The sequence below is a fragment of the Marmota monax genome, unplaced genomic scaffold (assembly GCF_021218885.2).
Source record: "Marmota monax isolate L192 unplaced genomic scaffold, Marmota_monax_Labrador192_F-V1.1 WCK01_AAM20220418_F8-fsc00002, whole genome shotgun sequence".
NCBI classification, from domain to species: domain Eukaryota; kingdom Metazoa; phylum Chordata; class Mammalia; order Rodentia; family Sciuridae; genus Marmota; species Marmota monax.
This window is the reverse complement of record NW_026693571.1, coordinates 21,594,865-21,610,275: the sequence shown is the minus strand read 5'-3', so window position 1 is coordinate 21,610,275 and position 15,411 is coordinate 21,594,865. Positions and strand designations below refer to the sequence as shown.

At 38.0% G+C, this 15,411-nt stretch overlaps 1 protein-coding gene across 2 annotated transcripts in view; it reads right to left on the bottom strand.

Moving 5' to 3' along the window:
- Window positions 1–12,797, bottom strand: part of Unc5c (unc-5 netrin receptor C) — a 370,561-nt gene extending 357,764 nt beyond the window's left edge. For both annotated transcript variants that reach the window (XM_046458973.2, XM_046458974.2), the window contains exon 1: window positions 12,034–12,797. In XM_046458973.2, the coding sequence (XP_046314929.1) occupies window positions 12,034–12,157 (124 nt within the window). In that variant the 5' untranslated portion in view covers window positions 12,158–12,797. The remainder of the gene's footprint in view (window positions 1–12,033) is intronic.
- Between the last annotated feature and the right edge of the window lie 2,614 nt (window positions 12,798–15,411).

The window sequence follows — 15,411 nt, the reverse complement described above, 5'->3', positions numbered from 1 at the left end:
CAATGTCATAATACTGGTTCATAGATGTGTACAAATTCATTACGTGACCAAACACAATGGCATTCTTTTTTCATATTGCAATATAATTAATATTTATGCAATACAAAAGGAAAAACCATATGGAAAATGGTGACTTTAAAAAGATGCTTTGGTCTGAAAAAAAATGAAGTAGGTTTAGAATTAAAAATCAAAGCCCAATGGTTGAACTGAGGCATATTTCCATCTGTTATTAATGTTTGAGTTACGTACTAAAGACGAGATTGTTCATCAAGTCTCTCATGTAATATGTTAGTAAAAGGGATTTTGGTTAGTAATTTAATTGCAAAAACTCTATTCATGTAAGCTCCCAATTCATTTAAAATGAGCATTTACAGTGGTCTGAGATGAATTAAAACAGTTAACAACACCGAGGAGTATTTCTTTATTTTATTAGGAAGTGCTTATATGAAAATTTATTAACATAAAATGGAAATCTCTTCTACTCCATTGTGGGCAAACGTAAGCCTTTTTGTTTTGTTTTGTTTTTTCTTTGCCACTTTCTTTTTTACAATATTCTTTTCAAGAAATGCAGAGTTATTTTTATTGTGCTACTAAGAAATAATTTTAAATTATTTTATATTTAATATATAAATAAAAGATGTGATGTCTGTATCTAGGGAATGGAATAAAGAATTCTGAGTATTATAAAGTGTGATGGAAATTCCAGTGACCATTGTGAAAATGCTCACAAAGCTTATGCAGAAGCTACTGGGGTCATATGCTCTCACAGGGCTCCATCACGGTTACTTGTACTGGGTTTCACTAATGGCCTGATAATAGGGGAGGGGGAGGTGGGCCTGGAGGTTCTCCTAATACTTCATAGTGGTGTGCGTGCGACAGCCACTGATTAATTACTGCCTTGTTCTCAACTCACACACTAGACTACTGAGCAGCCCGGTTTGTCTCCACAATTGTTTTATAGTTACAGAACACTGGCTTAGAGAATACTTTAAAGATGTTCTAAAAGATTTTTAGATTCTAGTATAATTTTCAGTAATACTTGTCTTAGACAATTGAAATGTTGATTGTAAAATATTACAAAGATGAAAAAACACAGATTTAGGGAACTCTTCCGAGGATAATATGAACATTTCACCTTCAATTTCATTTCAGACAGCAAAAATACACCATATTGCTTTCAAAAATATAATCATAGTAATCACCTTAAAATATTAGTACATATTAAGTTATACCTATGTTTTCATTTGCTCCCTTTGCTATCTCCTCACCCTCTTTCCCATTTACACACATAAGTGTCTAAGGAGGAGGCCTCCTGTAATTTCAAATACATGGAAAAACTACTGCAACTATTAGCAAAAAAAAAAAATCATTTCACTTTATATGAATATCTCAAAGTACTTCATGTGCTTCTATGGAAACAACTCTTTCTGAATGTCAGCTTAAGCTTCTCCAGATGATTTTTCTCAAAGTCTCCCTTTTAAAATCATCATGCCATTTATTATCTTCTTGTTATATAGACTGTTACTTTTGTTTCATCACAAACTTCTGCCTGTTTATTAGCAGCCCTGCTACTACTATCAGATGACATTTGTTTTACTTAATGTACATAGTTTTAGAAAAAAAAATTGTAGAACTGCTATTACTGCATTATATGAAAAAATTCCAATGTACATTTAGCTGACACTGCATCAGCTGCTATTTAAACTGGGCTTAGCTAATGGACTTTTAATGTCAGCGGGGTTATGTGCAGTTACTGGCTATTAGCACAAATGGCTCCTTTCTATAAAAATCACTTTTCCTCAAGTGTGTTGTTTGAACATTCCTTTCCCTAATTTAGTGACTGTCACTGAATGCAAAACAAACTCAAGTACTCTGGAGTTCACTGTTATCTTTAAGACCCTCTTTTAACCTTGCAATTCAGCATTAAACGGCAACGTCTCTCATTAACATTTAGATTTGCAATCACAAAACTTTGAGAGGAATTATTATTTACTTTGCTATTCTTAACAGTAGACTATATATTTTGCTATGAAATCCCTATGTTATATGTGTCTGATAAAGAATATTCAAAATACTTTTCTGAATCCTAGGATTTATTTGCATGGCTTAAAACGCCTAGCTCAAAAATGCCAAGTGATATGAAAACATGACAATAGATACTATATATCTATATAAATTGGTATATCATGTAAAATTTGTACATTAATATTATAATATTGAATATAAACAAGGAGGCATATCATCACCATATCCTCAAAGAAATTCTGCATATTCTTTCCTTAGTAACAACCTCACTCCCTCCCCTTTCAATTAACTTTCTTCATCCATTTAAATAGAGCTTTTAAATGGACATAATGGATAATCCTGGAAATAAAACCACCAATATGGCATCTGAGGGAGTCCAAAAAAATCAAGCATAACTCCATTTGATTAAGAGGTTAAAACCAACCATCACTGGATTCTGGTCAGGGAAGAATAACACAGCTGACCTCTTCTTCGATCAGCCCATACAGGAGGTCATTTCACATAGGGTGCTTACTAAGAGAATGTTGTCCCTCCGAGGGAGCATCCAGAAAGAGAAAGAGAGTCATGAAGTGAATAAAGGATTTTACCCCTGCATGCATGAAAGTGGACATTCTCCCTTGGTCAATGAGTTATAGTCCACCATAGAACTATCAGAAAAGAACAGAAGTTCTCTACACATTTGAAACAAGTCAGTGGAAGTGGCGATCACTTGGATGACAGGAGAAAAACTTGTTTCTATCATATAAGCCACTTCACTTATGAGGTAGAGGCATCCCTATTGTACACCAGGGAAATGACTTAGCAATGCATCAAGAGAAAGGTAACTTTTTGCAGAAACATAAGATAATTTTTTCATAAGAAACATAAGATAATTGAAAATGGATGATTAAATCTGATTTTCTATTCATGAATTTGTTTTATAAGTTTAAAAAGTATGTTTTCATTTGTTTGATAGGTTCATTTTTTATTTTGAGGATATTGCCAAATCTGCTTGAAAATGAACTTTCACTCCTAAAACATTCCAAAAGGTACACACACGTGCGTGCGCACACACACACACACACACCACACACACACACACACAAATTGGCACAATCACATCTGCTCACAGAGAATTACTCCTTGCAATTCTTTGCTTCACTAAGACATGGCCTAAAAATACCACCCTAGAAAAAAATTTCATAGTTACTTAATTCATTTCAAAATGACATGTAAATCATATCTAGTAAATCCAGTAAAATGACCTCTTCTCCTTTCCACTGGGAAAACATATCCACTGTTAAAATTTTCCCAACCACTTCTCTACTCTTTTTCATATAAGTAAAATATAAAATTTTTCACTGTGGTCCTTTTAAATCTATGTAGAAATATTGCATGTTTAACTGTAAACAAAAAATAAATATATATATGTTTTAATCAATACATAAAAAAAGACAGTAATACCATTTTTATATGTATTATAATTCTCTTAAAAGATAAACTACACTTACGCAAATCCTTTTCAGGGGAATGAATGTCTCTAAGAACATTCTAAGGAAATATTACTCAATTTCTTATGAGCAGGTGAGATTTAAAAAATAACATTGGCATTGTTATTAATGACAATGTTTAAGAGAGTAGCTCAGCAAGTGGCAGTGCACTTCACAAAGACCACTGAAGGATATCAATATACCATGGATTTAATTCTAGATATTTCCAACACATACAACCTGTCAAACTGGTTCAAGAATATCCAAGTTCACTTCATGTAAATAATTAACTTCTTAAACATATAGGCCTTTAAAATACTTTCCAAATTACTTTGCTATGTTAATTGAAATAAGTGCAAATCAAGACTTATTTAGATAAGTCTCGAGTCAGATAATATTAAGTGTCAAATAATATTAAGATGAAGAATTGATCTTAGATCTCTGTCCTGGATAGCACAAATAATGAATCATTCGAACATGTCTGTTTCCCCTCAGATTCTGAGTTGTTTTCCACCACTCTGCATGTTCTGTGAGTGATGGCTCTGATAGGCAGGGAGAAAAAAGTCTTAACTTCCTTCAATTCTTAAATTTGATCCCTACCTAACAAATTTTTAAGTTTTAAGTTTTTAAGTCTTTCATCATCTCATGGAGATCCAGAGTGAAAAAGGAAAGTTGCTAAAAACAAAAAACAAAAAACCCCCAAAAACATAATTACTGTTTTATTTAGAATGATTTCAAGATTGCTACTTGCTAAACTTGAATACTTCCACTGGGTGGCTACAATGTATATATTTGGGCAAGCTTTTTATTTAATGAAGATATATCATGTTGCTTTTACCCAAAGCTAAATCTCAATGCTAACATATATCACCCAGAAGTGAAATTGCCCTTATTTATTTCATTTTTGCACTCCAAGCTTTGGTTGTGATACTGGTAGTAATTTTTTGTTTGTTTGCTTTGATTAGAGATAACACAGGTCTCTGGAAATCATGTATAATAAAACAACAACAACAAAAAAAGCTGTGCTGTTGTCACAGACTATCATTTTTAGTATGTGTAAAAAGTTAGAGAATACCATTGTTAAGGAGTATTCTTTGATCTTGTTCTTAAAAGAACTTTTTAGACTCTTAAAATTCTAAAAACTGATGTTATAACTTAAAATATCAAATTTAAATACAAGTAAAAAATTAAAATTCATATGGAATAGAATTTTAGAATTTGCTCCCTTTAAATTTAATCCCATACATGAATTTTCTTTGCTATAATTATAAGTGGATATTATTACACCATGCACCCTAATATATTGTAGTAAACTTGCACTGAGAATGTTTATTATAATTAATTTAAAAGAATTAGCTTTCTACACAATTATAGAAGGATACCAACTAGTTCGATATACTTCTATGCTAAACTATTATGTTATTACACATATTAATTTTCTTAAGTTTGGGAGGGAAAACTACATTTTTATTCATGGAAATATTTTACCTTATAATTGGACTGCAGATACATTTTAATATGAAAGCACTGGTCTGTTTTTATTGGAAAGGAATGTTTCTATATAAGGTTTTTCTTCTCAATAGTGAAAAAAAAAAAGACAATGAATTATACTCAAGTTGAGGCAGTCCATGATTAAATAATCAATTAAGACATTGACTGAAAATGAGAAATGTTAGCATTCATCAATAAGCTCGTTAAACTGTTGCAGAGCTTCCGTTGTTTAACATCCTTAGTTAGAAGAGGACGTAATATGTGTTCATTTACATGAGGCATTTTTATAGCTTTCATAATTGCTGAGAAATGAAAGTAGCCACAGAATTTACATGACAAAATGATTAATGAAGGTAAAGCCCCCTATCCACACAACATTTTTTAAATAAATAGGATTGGTAACTCTGGAGTTAAATTTGATTAATCAATATCATCTGTTAACATGATTATTTTGAACACTGATATTCAAAATGAGAAGTGTAACAGGCTTGTCAATATAATTCAGTTTCCTGGGGTTCTCCGCATTCTCCCATCACTGTGCAGTGGTGGCAATGGGAAGCAGTTGGTTATTTAATTTACAGAGGGCACTCCCCACACGTAGGCGATTTCAGATGTTACGTTTCACTTTTACAAGACAACACACTTTTGAGTCACTGCTCAATGCTAATAAAAGGCACAATGGTGTAAGCACAAGTAGCTGCATATTTGGCACTTTGGAAGCTTTAGCTCACTTTCTAAATTACAACTTCAGTTTAAGTAATGTCATGGTAACTTTAGTACTATGGACTCTGTGCAGAAGGCTAGATGTGTTTTAAGTACCTATAAAAATCTGTTACATTTATCTGTGTATCTGAAAATATCATTATATAGTCCTGAAGGAGCAACTTTATGAAGAATGTCAATGTTCAAAATGAGAATCCATGTTACGAATTCAATCCAAAACGTTTTTATTTATTCCTCAAATTATAGCTCAATATTTTGTAATATTTTGTTTATAAATGTCCCAAAACTTGCAGTATGATATATTTTAAGTTTTCATGAAAAGGCAGAAATTATTCTAATAGCTCCAAACAAGTAAAGAAGATTTTTTTAAATTTTCTATTTCTGATCTAATTATAAAAGTATTAGTATAAAATGTTATCAATTAAAATCTCTATAAATTTTGAGGTAAATACTTACAACAATAAAAACAGTAAATTACCCAGTTACTAGATTTCTATTTGAGAACTGGAAAAAATGAAACACTAGTGTTTTGATATTGTTCAAGGCAAATTTATTCTGTTTCAAGGAATTACCATAAAAATAGCATTGAGTTTCTGTGAATAAAACATTCTTGAACTTAATAATACTAAAACAATATCCAAATCTCAGATTCATGCAGCCCTCCTACACAAATACATAAGCAATAACAAATACAAATAAGTAATGAAATCAAAGAGTCCATACATAGATTTAAGGAATCAGAGGGAGGAAGAGAGGGAAGAGGAGAGGGGGAAAAGGAGGGAAAGAAAGAAAGAGGGGAAGTGAGTGAAGGGGACAGGAGAAGTGAGGAAAGATTTAGGGCTAAACGCAGAACCAGGCTATCAATAATTTAGAGCAGAACGTTAATTCTGTATAAGAAAAATCTGCCTTAATAATGCTAAGTAACATAGAAAGCCCTGCAAATCCCTAGTTTTACCTTAAAAATTTGCCAGAAAGTAGTGTGCAAAGAAATAACAATAGTTGTTTATTGTTTATATTTAATACAATTATAAGTAATTAAATATGTTTTAAAACATATATTGCATATATTAATGTTACCTCTGCTGTCATAAATTCTACCAAATTTTCTATTGCAAATATAGTATGAATAAATGAAAATTCTGGTGAATTTAAATGATAAACATTTGTACTATTAAACAATTTGATTATGTTCTTAGACTGTGTACTTTCATCCATTTCATTTTAAAGAAAAACTGTTGACATATATTTGCACAAAGGGCTCATTTTCTAGGAACCCTTATCAGAAAGCCTGTATATGACATTTTGTTTTGTTTTCTGTAGAAGTCTTTTTTATAGATTTATTGAAGACTCGTCTTAAATATTTCTTGTAAAGATACAAAGTCAAGGGTAGAGACTGTTGCCAGGACTTAACTGGCAGTGACATGACATGTGCTTGTTTAGAACTGCTAGTGGGTTCATTTTTCCCAGAGAATATAGAAAGGAAGAAAAGAGGCTAAGAAATAGAGTGAGACACCCACAGGTTGTCCAAAGAATTTGATCCTGTTTAGAAGTCTGCAGTGATCTATTTTGGAGTGTCTCCTTAGACAACTCCATTTCTTACTTTTGGAAAAGCAGCTCCCACAGTTATTCTCATTTTAAGTTTCAAAATTATTGGTCTTTAATTCCTTTAACATCTTGGGCTTTGCTGGTGTTTTAGAGTTGGAAGCCAAGGAATCATATTTACTTTCTGTGAGTTAAACACTGCTCTAGCTGCTTCATATGTATCAATTCATTCAATCCTAGTCTGACGTATAGCATATATGGTTCTCATTCTACATGTGAGGAAACTAAAGCACAGAGAGGCTAAATATCTGATCCATGGTCACACAGCTAGGAAGCTTAGAAGCAGGATTATAAAGCACTGGTAACCACTTTGCTAACTGATAAAATGGGTATACACTACACATAGCCCTTAGCTGGTCCCTCCCCAAAGCAGGACGAAATACATATGAAATCTAAGGAACATACTGTTAAGATGTAAACAACTTTAAGAAAATTGCTTCCATCTAAATCACCCCCTTGAGTTTCTCTAAGTAGAAACTTTGGAATTCCCACCACCAATCAAATCAGAATCCTGGCCTAACCTATGTTTACTATCTCAGATATCTAAATCCAGAAAATACTATGCCTGTGACTACTGTTATATTTCAGAAAGTGAATTATTCTTGCAAGTGAATTGTACTATATATTTGTAAGCCCATCTTCTTGAGGTCTCATTCAACTCTATGTTCCTAAGGAACAGCACATTGTCTGGGAGAAAAATGTTATGAGAAGTACCTCTTATACTATATTCAAGTCAAAGGAGCTAATAAGTTTTTAATGTGTGGGAACATGTGAATGGGATTGTTTTTAACTGCCACAAGTACAAAAGTCAAACTAAAAAAAGATGTAGGCCAAAGCTGCAAGGCAGGAGCACTGGCTCAGTCTCCACTCCCACCATTTTCCCTACTCTTCTCCGGAAGTGGTTGCAGCCTGTAATGTTAATGTTTCTTCTGAGAGTGACTCCCTCTGCTGCTCCAGCAAAGCCATGACCTGAATCAGAGAAGTGCTAAATGCAGTTAAGGCCTAATAGAGCATACTCTTGCTGTTTGCACTAATTGGAGACACTAGCATACATTAGAGAACAGTTATATTTATGTCTCAACAATAATTCTAAATAAGCTAACAGGGTTTGCCTAATGGAGCTGATGCCTCCTTCCTATCATTAAGGGTTTGCTAAAACTAGATCAGTATAAATTTTGATTAAAAGCAGTTCCCAAAGTCCAATAGTAGATACTCCAAAGAACCTGTCTTGTTTAAATTCAAATCCTCCATATCCAGAAAACAGAAGACCAGGGCATGCACATGTCTATTATGATCTAATGATTTCTCATTTATTGCAAATGCTTAAAAAGTTTGTTCCCTGAAGACAGTTAAGCACTTTCTAAGCCATAACACATAAAATTATTTTTCTAAACAAAGATAAACTAACATACTTTCTCTTATTGAAAATTTCCAAAGTGAATTCATGAATCTGCCCCTAGAATGGAAAAATATATGGTAGAATTGTAATGAAACTCAGTTGTTTTCAACACCAGTTGTCAATTTGTTCCACACCAATATGCATGAAAGTATTCTTTCATTGGAAGAAGTGTAATATTTGTGGGTTTTTAAAAACACCATAAATTAAGATAACAGAGAATTATTCCAATCTGTTTTGAATCTTTAGTAATTTTCAATTCTGAGTTCGGAGGTGTTAACACTCCGAACATAACACTAGTTGGTGCTAGATAAGCAGCACATCAATACTGTGTAGCCTAGATAAAATGCATTTATACAACAGGAGGGCACTAATTCAGAATTACACAAATCAGAAACACACACACACACACACACACACATCCATACTTTCACTCACTGGGCTGCCTTTACTAGTAAAATCTTTCATTCTTGGAATCAGAAGCACGGCAAATTCCCTGGAGCTAGGAGTTCCCAGCAATCCTGAATGAAACAATTAGAGCATAGCAGGAAAGAAGAAAGTTGTTGCCTAAAGCCTAGAGAATTTCCCAAGGACCTGTTTAAAATGACTGCTGTCGGTCTTTAAACCACAGTTACAAACTCAGTGCACTCACAAATAACATCCACTCTGTTTTGCTCTGAAAGACCTGTTTTTTCCTTGGCTATCTCCAAAGAGACATATATTTTCCAAAGCTTCTAATTTTTTCCAGCACTTCTACAACAATGGATCAAAAATTTAATGTTTTTTTGGTAAAGTACTTAAATGAACTGTTCTATTTTAATTGCACATTCATAAAAATACTCCACTCCAGTCTTTAACTCATAGAACAAGGAAATCATAGCTTGAGGGCATGGGCTGTTCTAATGCAAAATGAGTAGACCTGAGAAATATTGAAGGAAATGGATGTCTGACTGCCAGCCCACTGTAAATATGTGATTCTGAAAGGGAAGTGTTAATGATGGTTCAACATTAAATTGGCTGGGATAATAGGTAGCAGTGATGGGGACAGTAGCTTATGGAAGAGTTTGGTGCTTTCTGTTTCTTTTGATACCTAACAGAACACAGGAAGAGCTGATGTCCTGGAACATGGAGAATAACAATCATAAAAGTGGTTGTGGAAGCATTTCACAGGACACATAATTTAAGAAAAAAAAATCACTGGAAACTGAAAGAATTAAATGAAGTAAATGGAGAACTGTGCATAGAAATGTATACACACCACAGAATACACTTTCTTTTTCGAGTTAAGATCAAAATAACTCTTGAATTGCCTGGTCTATAAGAAGAAAAAGTGCAAGAGGAAAACACTCAAGTGTATCTTGAGTGTCTTTTCTTTTAATCTCTTCTCCTTTCTTCTTTCAATATCAATCCATTTACTATGTCCTGTTTGATTATCTTTATTGATCCCTTTTCTTCCCAGTCTTTTTAATTGGACTGTTGTAAGCTCTCAGCAGGCATCCTATCTCCTTTTGGCATCTTTGGAGACTTTAACTTGTCCTTTCCCCAAACAGTTCTCTCACCATGTCCCATGCCTGGCCACCCCCATGGCTCAGTCCTTTGTGCGCCCAATAACAGCAGGCGAATTCCATAGGGAGTCACGCGGTTGATTCCACATCTATTCATCAGGTTGCTCACTTAAGCTTCCAAATACCTTCCTCTAAGTATCCTGGGCTACCGCCCTGAGAACTTCTTACCAATTTCAAGAAATCTATAACAAGAACCATATGATTCCCAATGGAGATTCCATGGTAAAATAGATAGATGAGCTCTGGAGGTATGCATAAGAAAACCCGAGCAGAACCTCGGGGATGGGAGGCATCTGGCGAGAAAAGGAAGGAAGGATTTATGAGCGCGGCCACTTAGCAGGGCAGCAGGAAAATTTACACCCGAAGTAGCTATCTCTAATTCACAAAGCCTTGCTAATCACTTACCTCCCCACCCGGACCACACTCGCCTTGCCTAGGCACTCCACTCCACCACTACCTTCCCCCTCCCTTGCCCCCAGCTCCTCTTGCTTCTCACAGATCAGATGGAATGCAGACGGGAAAATCCAGTGTCTGAGCATCACCCGGGAATTGGGGCTACCTCCTTGATTTCCCCAGCTCTCCAAATTTGGAAAGAAGTATAACCAAGATGTGTATGAGTGGTGTGTGTGTGTGTGTGTGTGTGTGTAGGGGAGATCCCTGAATTGCCTCTGAATGCTGAATAGGCTTCCTTCCACATCACCACCACCCGCTTTCAGAAAAAGCTGCTCTGCTTCTCCAAAGCCAGCTATCACCACCCAACTGGGCGAAAAGATCTAAGTGGACTATGTTGGAGTGTAGGTTAGGGGCCCAGATGACCTGAGAGACTTTGGTAAAGGCAACTTTGGCTCTTTCTTCCCCTTAAGGCTGGGAGCTGTCGCCACCACTTCAAACTCCGGGAACAAGAAGGGAGTGAAGGGACCAGTCCCGGGGTCTCCGCTCCTCCCTTATCCACCCACAACTTCCAACCGCTGTCCTTCCAGCCTGGCTTTGCCCAAGGCTCCGGACACTTATTGTAAATCTCACACGCATTAAATTAAAATGTCGCGAGTTATGAACTGGTTGGCTACCTCGGGGAGTTGCAGATTTGGATTGAACAACCAGCCTATTCCCCCAGAGCTCAGAGGTTTTAAGTTTCTCTGGCGCCTGGTGGGAAGGAGATACGAAAGGGTAAGAGTGCAGAGGCAGGCACACCAGTGGCCTGCCTCTGGCTGGGAACGCAAGTCCGGCCGGGCTATGTTTCTCCACAGCGCCCCAAGCAGCAGCCAAGGGGCACCAGCGCTTTTGGGTCCTCAGCGGTAATGGACACATTTCCTTAGCTGAGATGCAGTGAAGGCTGTGCAACCCCAGCTACCGCACAGCGCGGGGAGCCTCTGCCCACCATTCGCATCAGGGTGCATCTATGTCAAACCACACAGCCACCCGTACCGAGAGTCTCTTCAAACCTCTGTGTGTACACTATGCAACAACGTGCGCGTGCGGACCTGGAAGTGCAAAACACCCCCGGCTCTCACATGCACAGAGACGGATGCGTTGTCCAAACCCCGTGCGTCCCTGGTCCATCTTTGCCCCTTTCGGAAGACAGATTAAAAATCGCAATAATCAAAGCTTCTTGACTAGTTGGGAAAGTGGAATATAAAGTGGTCTCCAGTTGAGAGCAACGAGGTAGACTGAGGAAGCCAGAAGAACTAGGGAAGAGGAGATGTAGAAGGAGGGAAGGAAGAAGCGAAGGGAGGTGGCCGCTTAGCCTGGCGGACCCCCTTACCTTGAGCGGCTGAGCCGGTGCCGCTGGCGCTGAGCAGGGCCAGGGCAGGTAGCACGAGCATTTGCAGCACGTATCCTAGTCCCAGTCCGCAGCGGGCCGCTGTCGCCCGCAGACCTTTCCTCATCGTCGATAGAGGTGTGCCGGAGGGAACAACACCGAGAGACGCGCAAACAGCGGAGAGCCCCACTGGGCAGCCGCTGAATCCGTGCACGGCGAAGCAGTCCCAAGAAATAACGACAGCCAAACGCCACACTCCACTTTCTTCAAGGGCAGGGGCCAAAGGGGGTGGAGAGGAGACGCCGAGGAGGAGTTTGAAGGTTCCTGTTTCCCTGTGCCTTTCCAACTGACGTCTCCCGCGAGCGACTGCTCTGCCCCCACTTGGGAAGTCCAGGGAGGCGCAAGACCGCCACCTTCTCGGCTCCCCTCAGCGGCAGAAGCAGCCGCAGCTCCGCCGTGCGCCGAGCATGGACTGCTCTCCGGGTCCCTTAGCCTGTGAGGAACACACACAGGCACCAGAGGGTGGGGGAATGTGGGGAAAGTGGGAGGAGAAGGGAGCGGACGGAAGAAGCTTGGGCACGGTGAGGCGCTCCCGTCTCCAATCTCAGTGGTCTCGAGCAAGAGAAGAGACGCCCCGATTGCCGGTGCTGGGTGGCCAAAGAGTCACCTCCTAGAGTGGGACGCACGGGTACTCGGAGGCGCTTGCCGCGCCAAGAAGGCGTGGAGGGCACAGCCCAACTCTGCTGGGGGTAAGCGGCAGCGGGAGCGCGCCCGCCCGCCTTATGTAAGCAAGGATGGAAGGAGAGATGCACGCCTAGTTGAGAAGGCGGAGACTGCTGTTGGTTTACTCACTGGAGCCAGGGCGAGAGACACCTGGGGGCAGAAGCGGCCGCGGCTAGGGGGAGCGCTCCTGCCTCCTGCGGTGCGCCAGACTTGGACTCTGAGAGCGCAGCGGGCGCGCCCCGGGCCACTAGGCTGTGTCCAGTGGAGCTCAGCCTGCTGCCTGCCAGCTTCTCCACCACGCCGGCAAACCCCGAGCCAGACTTCCTGGGACTGGACGCGCCCTGGGACTTCGCGTCTTAAGGTTGATTAGGTCGGCTGCTGGCTCGAACTTGTCCTCAGCGATGGAGAAGAAGGCAAGAAGCTTTCTGCAGTGTTCTAGCCCACCCTTTGGGTTGTCAGCTGCACTCAGACTGTTTTATGCTCTGAAAGCTTATGACCTCTTTGCAGTGGAACAGAAACTAAAAAGCTCAACGAAAACTCCTTCAATAGTGCTTTCTTTGCGTGCATCTTGGTGGCTGGCAAGGTGGAGTATGTAAAAGGTGGTGAGGCAATATCAGGAGGAGCTCTCCCAGAAAAAAAGGCAGAAGCAAATTTGTGAATACTCACTTAAAGTGATTTGGAACCTATGACATATTTTCCAAATTCCTAACAGCATGTGTAAGGACTAAAACTGCTATGATTCAGAAAGAATTAGTAGTTAGGTTGTGAATTCCTGTTGTAAAGGTGAAGGAGGAATGAAAGAATGGGTGGGTAAAATAAGGAAAGGTTAGACAAAAAGAAAGTGAATGGATTAATAAATCAATTACACTGGTGTAGCCAACACTCTGGGAAGAAGAAAATATCTTCTCAAGATTAGTTCATTTTTAAACTAATAAATACTATACAGGGAAATGTTAAGTTCTGGATGCCAATGGGGGCCATGTGTAAACACACACACGCTTGCACACACACACATGCTTGCACTCGCGCGTGCGCGCGCGCACGCACACACACACACACACACACACTGGAAACTTGAGCTCTAATTTTCACTATGGTCCTAACTGTTATGATGGGCAGGTCAGATAATCTTTGCATGCCTTGGTTTCTTCATCCATATAATATGTCAGTTCTTTTCAGTTCTAACACTCTGGAATTCTGCATGTCTGACTCCATTTAAACCTCTGGTCCATAAGACCTATTTTGGATAAATTTCATAGACATAAAAAGGTCATACTTGCCAAAGATATTGACAAAAATATCCACTTCTTATTTCTATAGAGGCTCTGCCTGTCAGTGTAAAATCTCTTCTTCATTCTCTTCAGTGTCCCACACCAAGACGTTATGATACTTTGTTAAGAAGATAGACTCTACTGTCAGACTGTGGATTCATTTCTTAGTGTTTTGCTACCTGAATGATATTGAGCAATAAGATTAGACATCTCTTTTTCCTAATCTGTAAAATGGGTCTAGTAGCAGTATTTACATTTTTGTGGGGATTAAATAAGTCAAACACACACACACAAACACACACACACATATAATATATATGTCTATATATATATATATATATATATATATATATATATACACACACACACACCTACATATATGTATATAATGTCTCACACATAAAATTATTGCCAATTACTATTATCATGAATGGAAGATTTCCATCATCTTCATGCTATCTAGACCAGTACTGTTCAACAGGACTTTCTGTAGGAAGAAACATGTGTGTATCTATATTCTTCAAAATGACAGTCATTAAACATATATGGTTATTGAGCCCTTATACTGTGGCTAATGTGGAATGGGAATTTTAACTTTTGTCCAATTAATTCATTTAAATTTAAATAGCCACATGTAAACAGTGCCTACCATGCAGCTAGGCCATTAATAACCTTTTGAGAATGACATCATAATTATATTTCATTTATTCCTGTACCAATTTTTCCAAGGAGGTTATATTTTAAATAGTATGGAAGAAATCCCTGTGCATACTCACTACCATATTAACAACATCCAAAAGTTGTAAAATTTTTCATTTTTAAATTTACAACTTACTTGTAAAAGAGTTTATTTAACTCTTTTAAAGTAGGCACTTTATCTTGTTCATCATTTTATCTCCAGTTCCTAATGTAGAATCTGATGTATAATTGGTATTCAATGAATAGTAGTTAATTGGTTGTCAAAAAGACTCAATGGGGAAGAATCCTCGAAGTCTAGTTAAAGAAGGTTGAATTATCACATAGTTTGGTCTGGGGCATTACAGGGCTCAATAGCAAATGCTGCATGAAATTAATTCCTTGAAAGAATGAGTAAGAGAAAAGAAAGGAAAACATAGTTCAGTACTGGAATTCAGCCTAAAGAGGGCAGGAGAATGGCTTGAGAGATGATATATAGAGAAGAGGTAGAAAAGGGAGGGGAGACTGGAAAACTCAAGAACAAGGAGAAGGCAGGCTCTAACCAGCAGATCAGCTGCACAGACAAGTTTTCTGCTCTTGTTGGTTACAGATGGGACTTGCCTGTGTATCAATATTCTGCCTAGTTTTCTTGTCTGTCACACTTTTTTTTTTCATGAAAGAGATAAAGTATCATTTATAGGTTCCTGAGTAT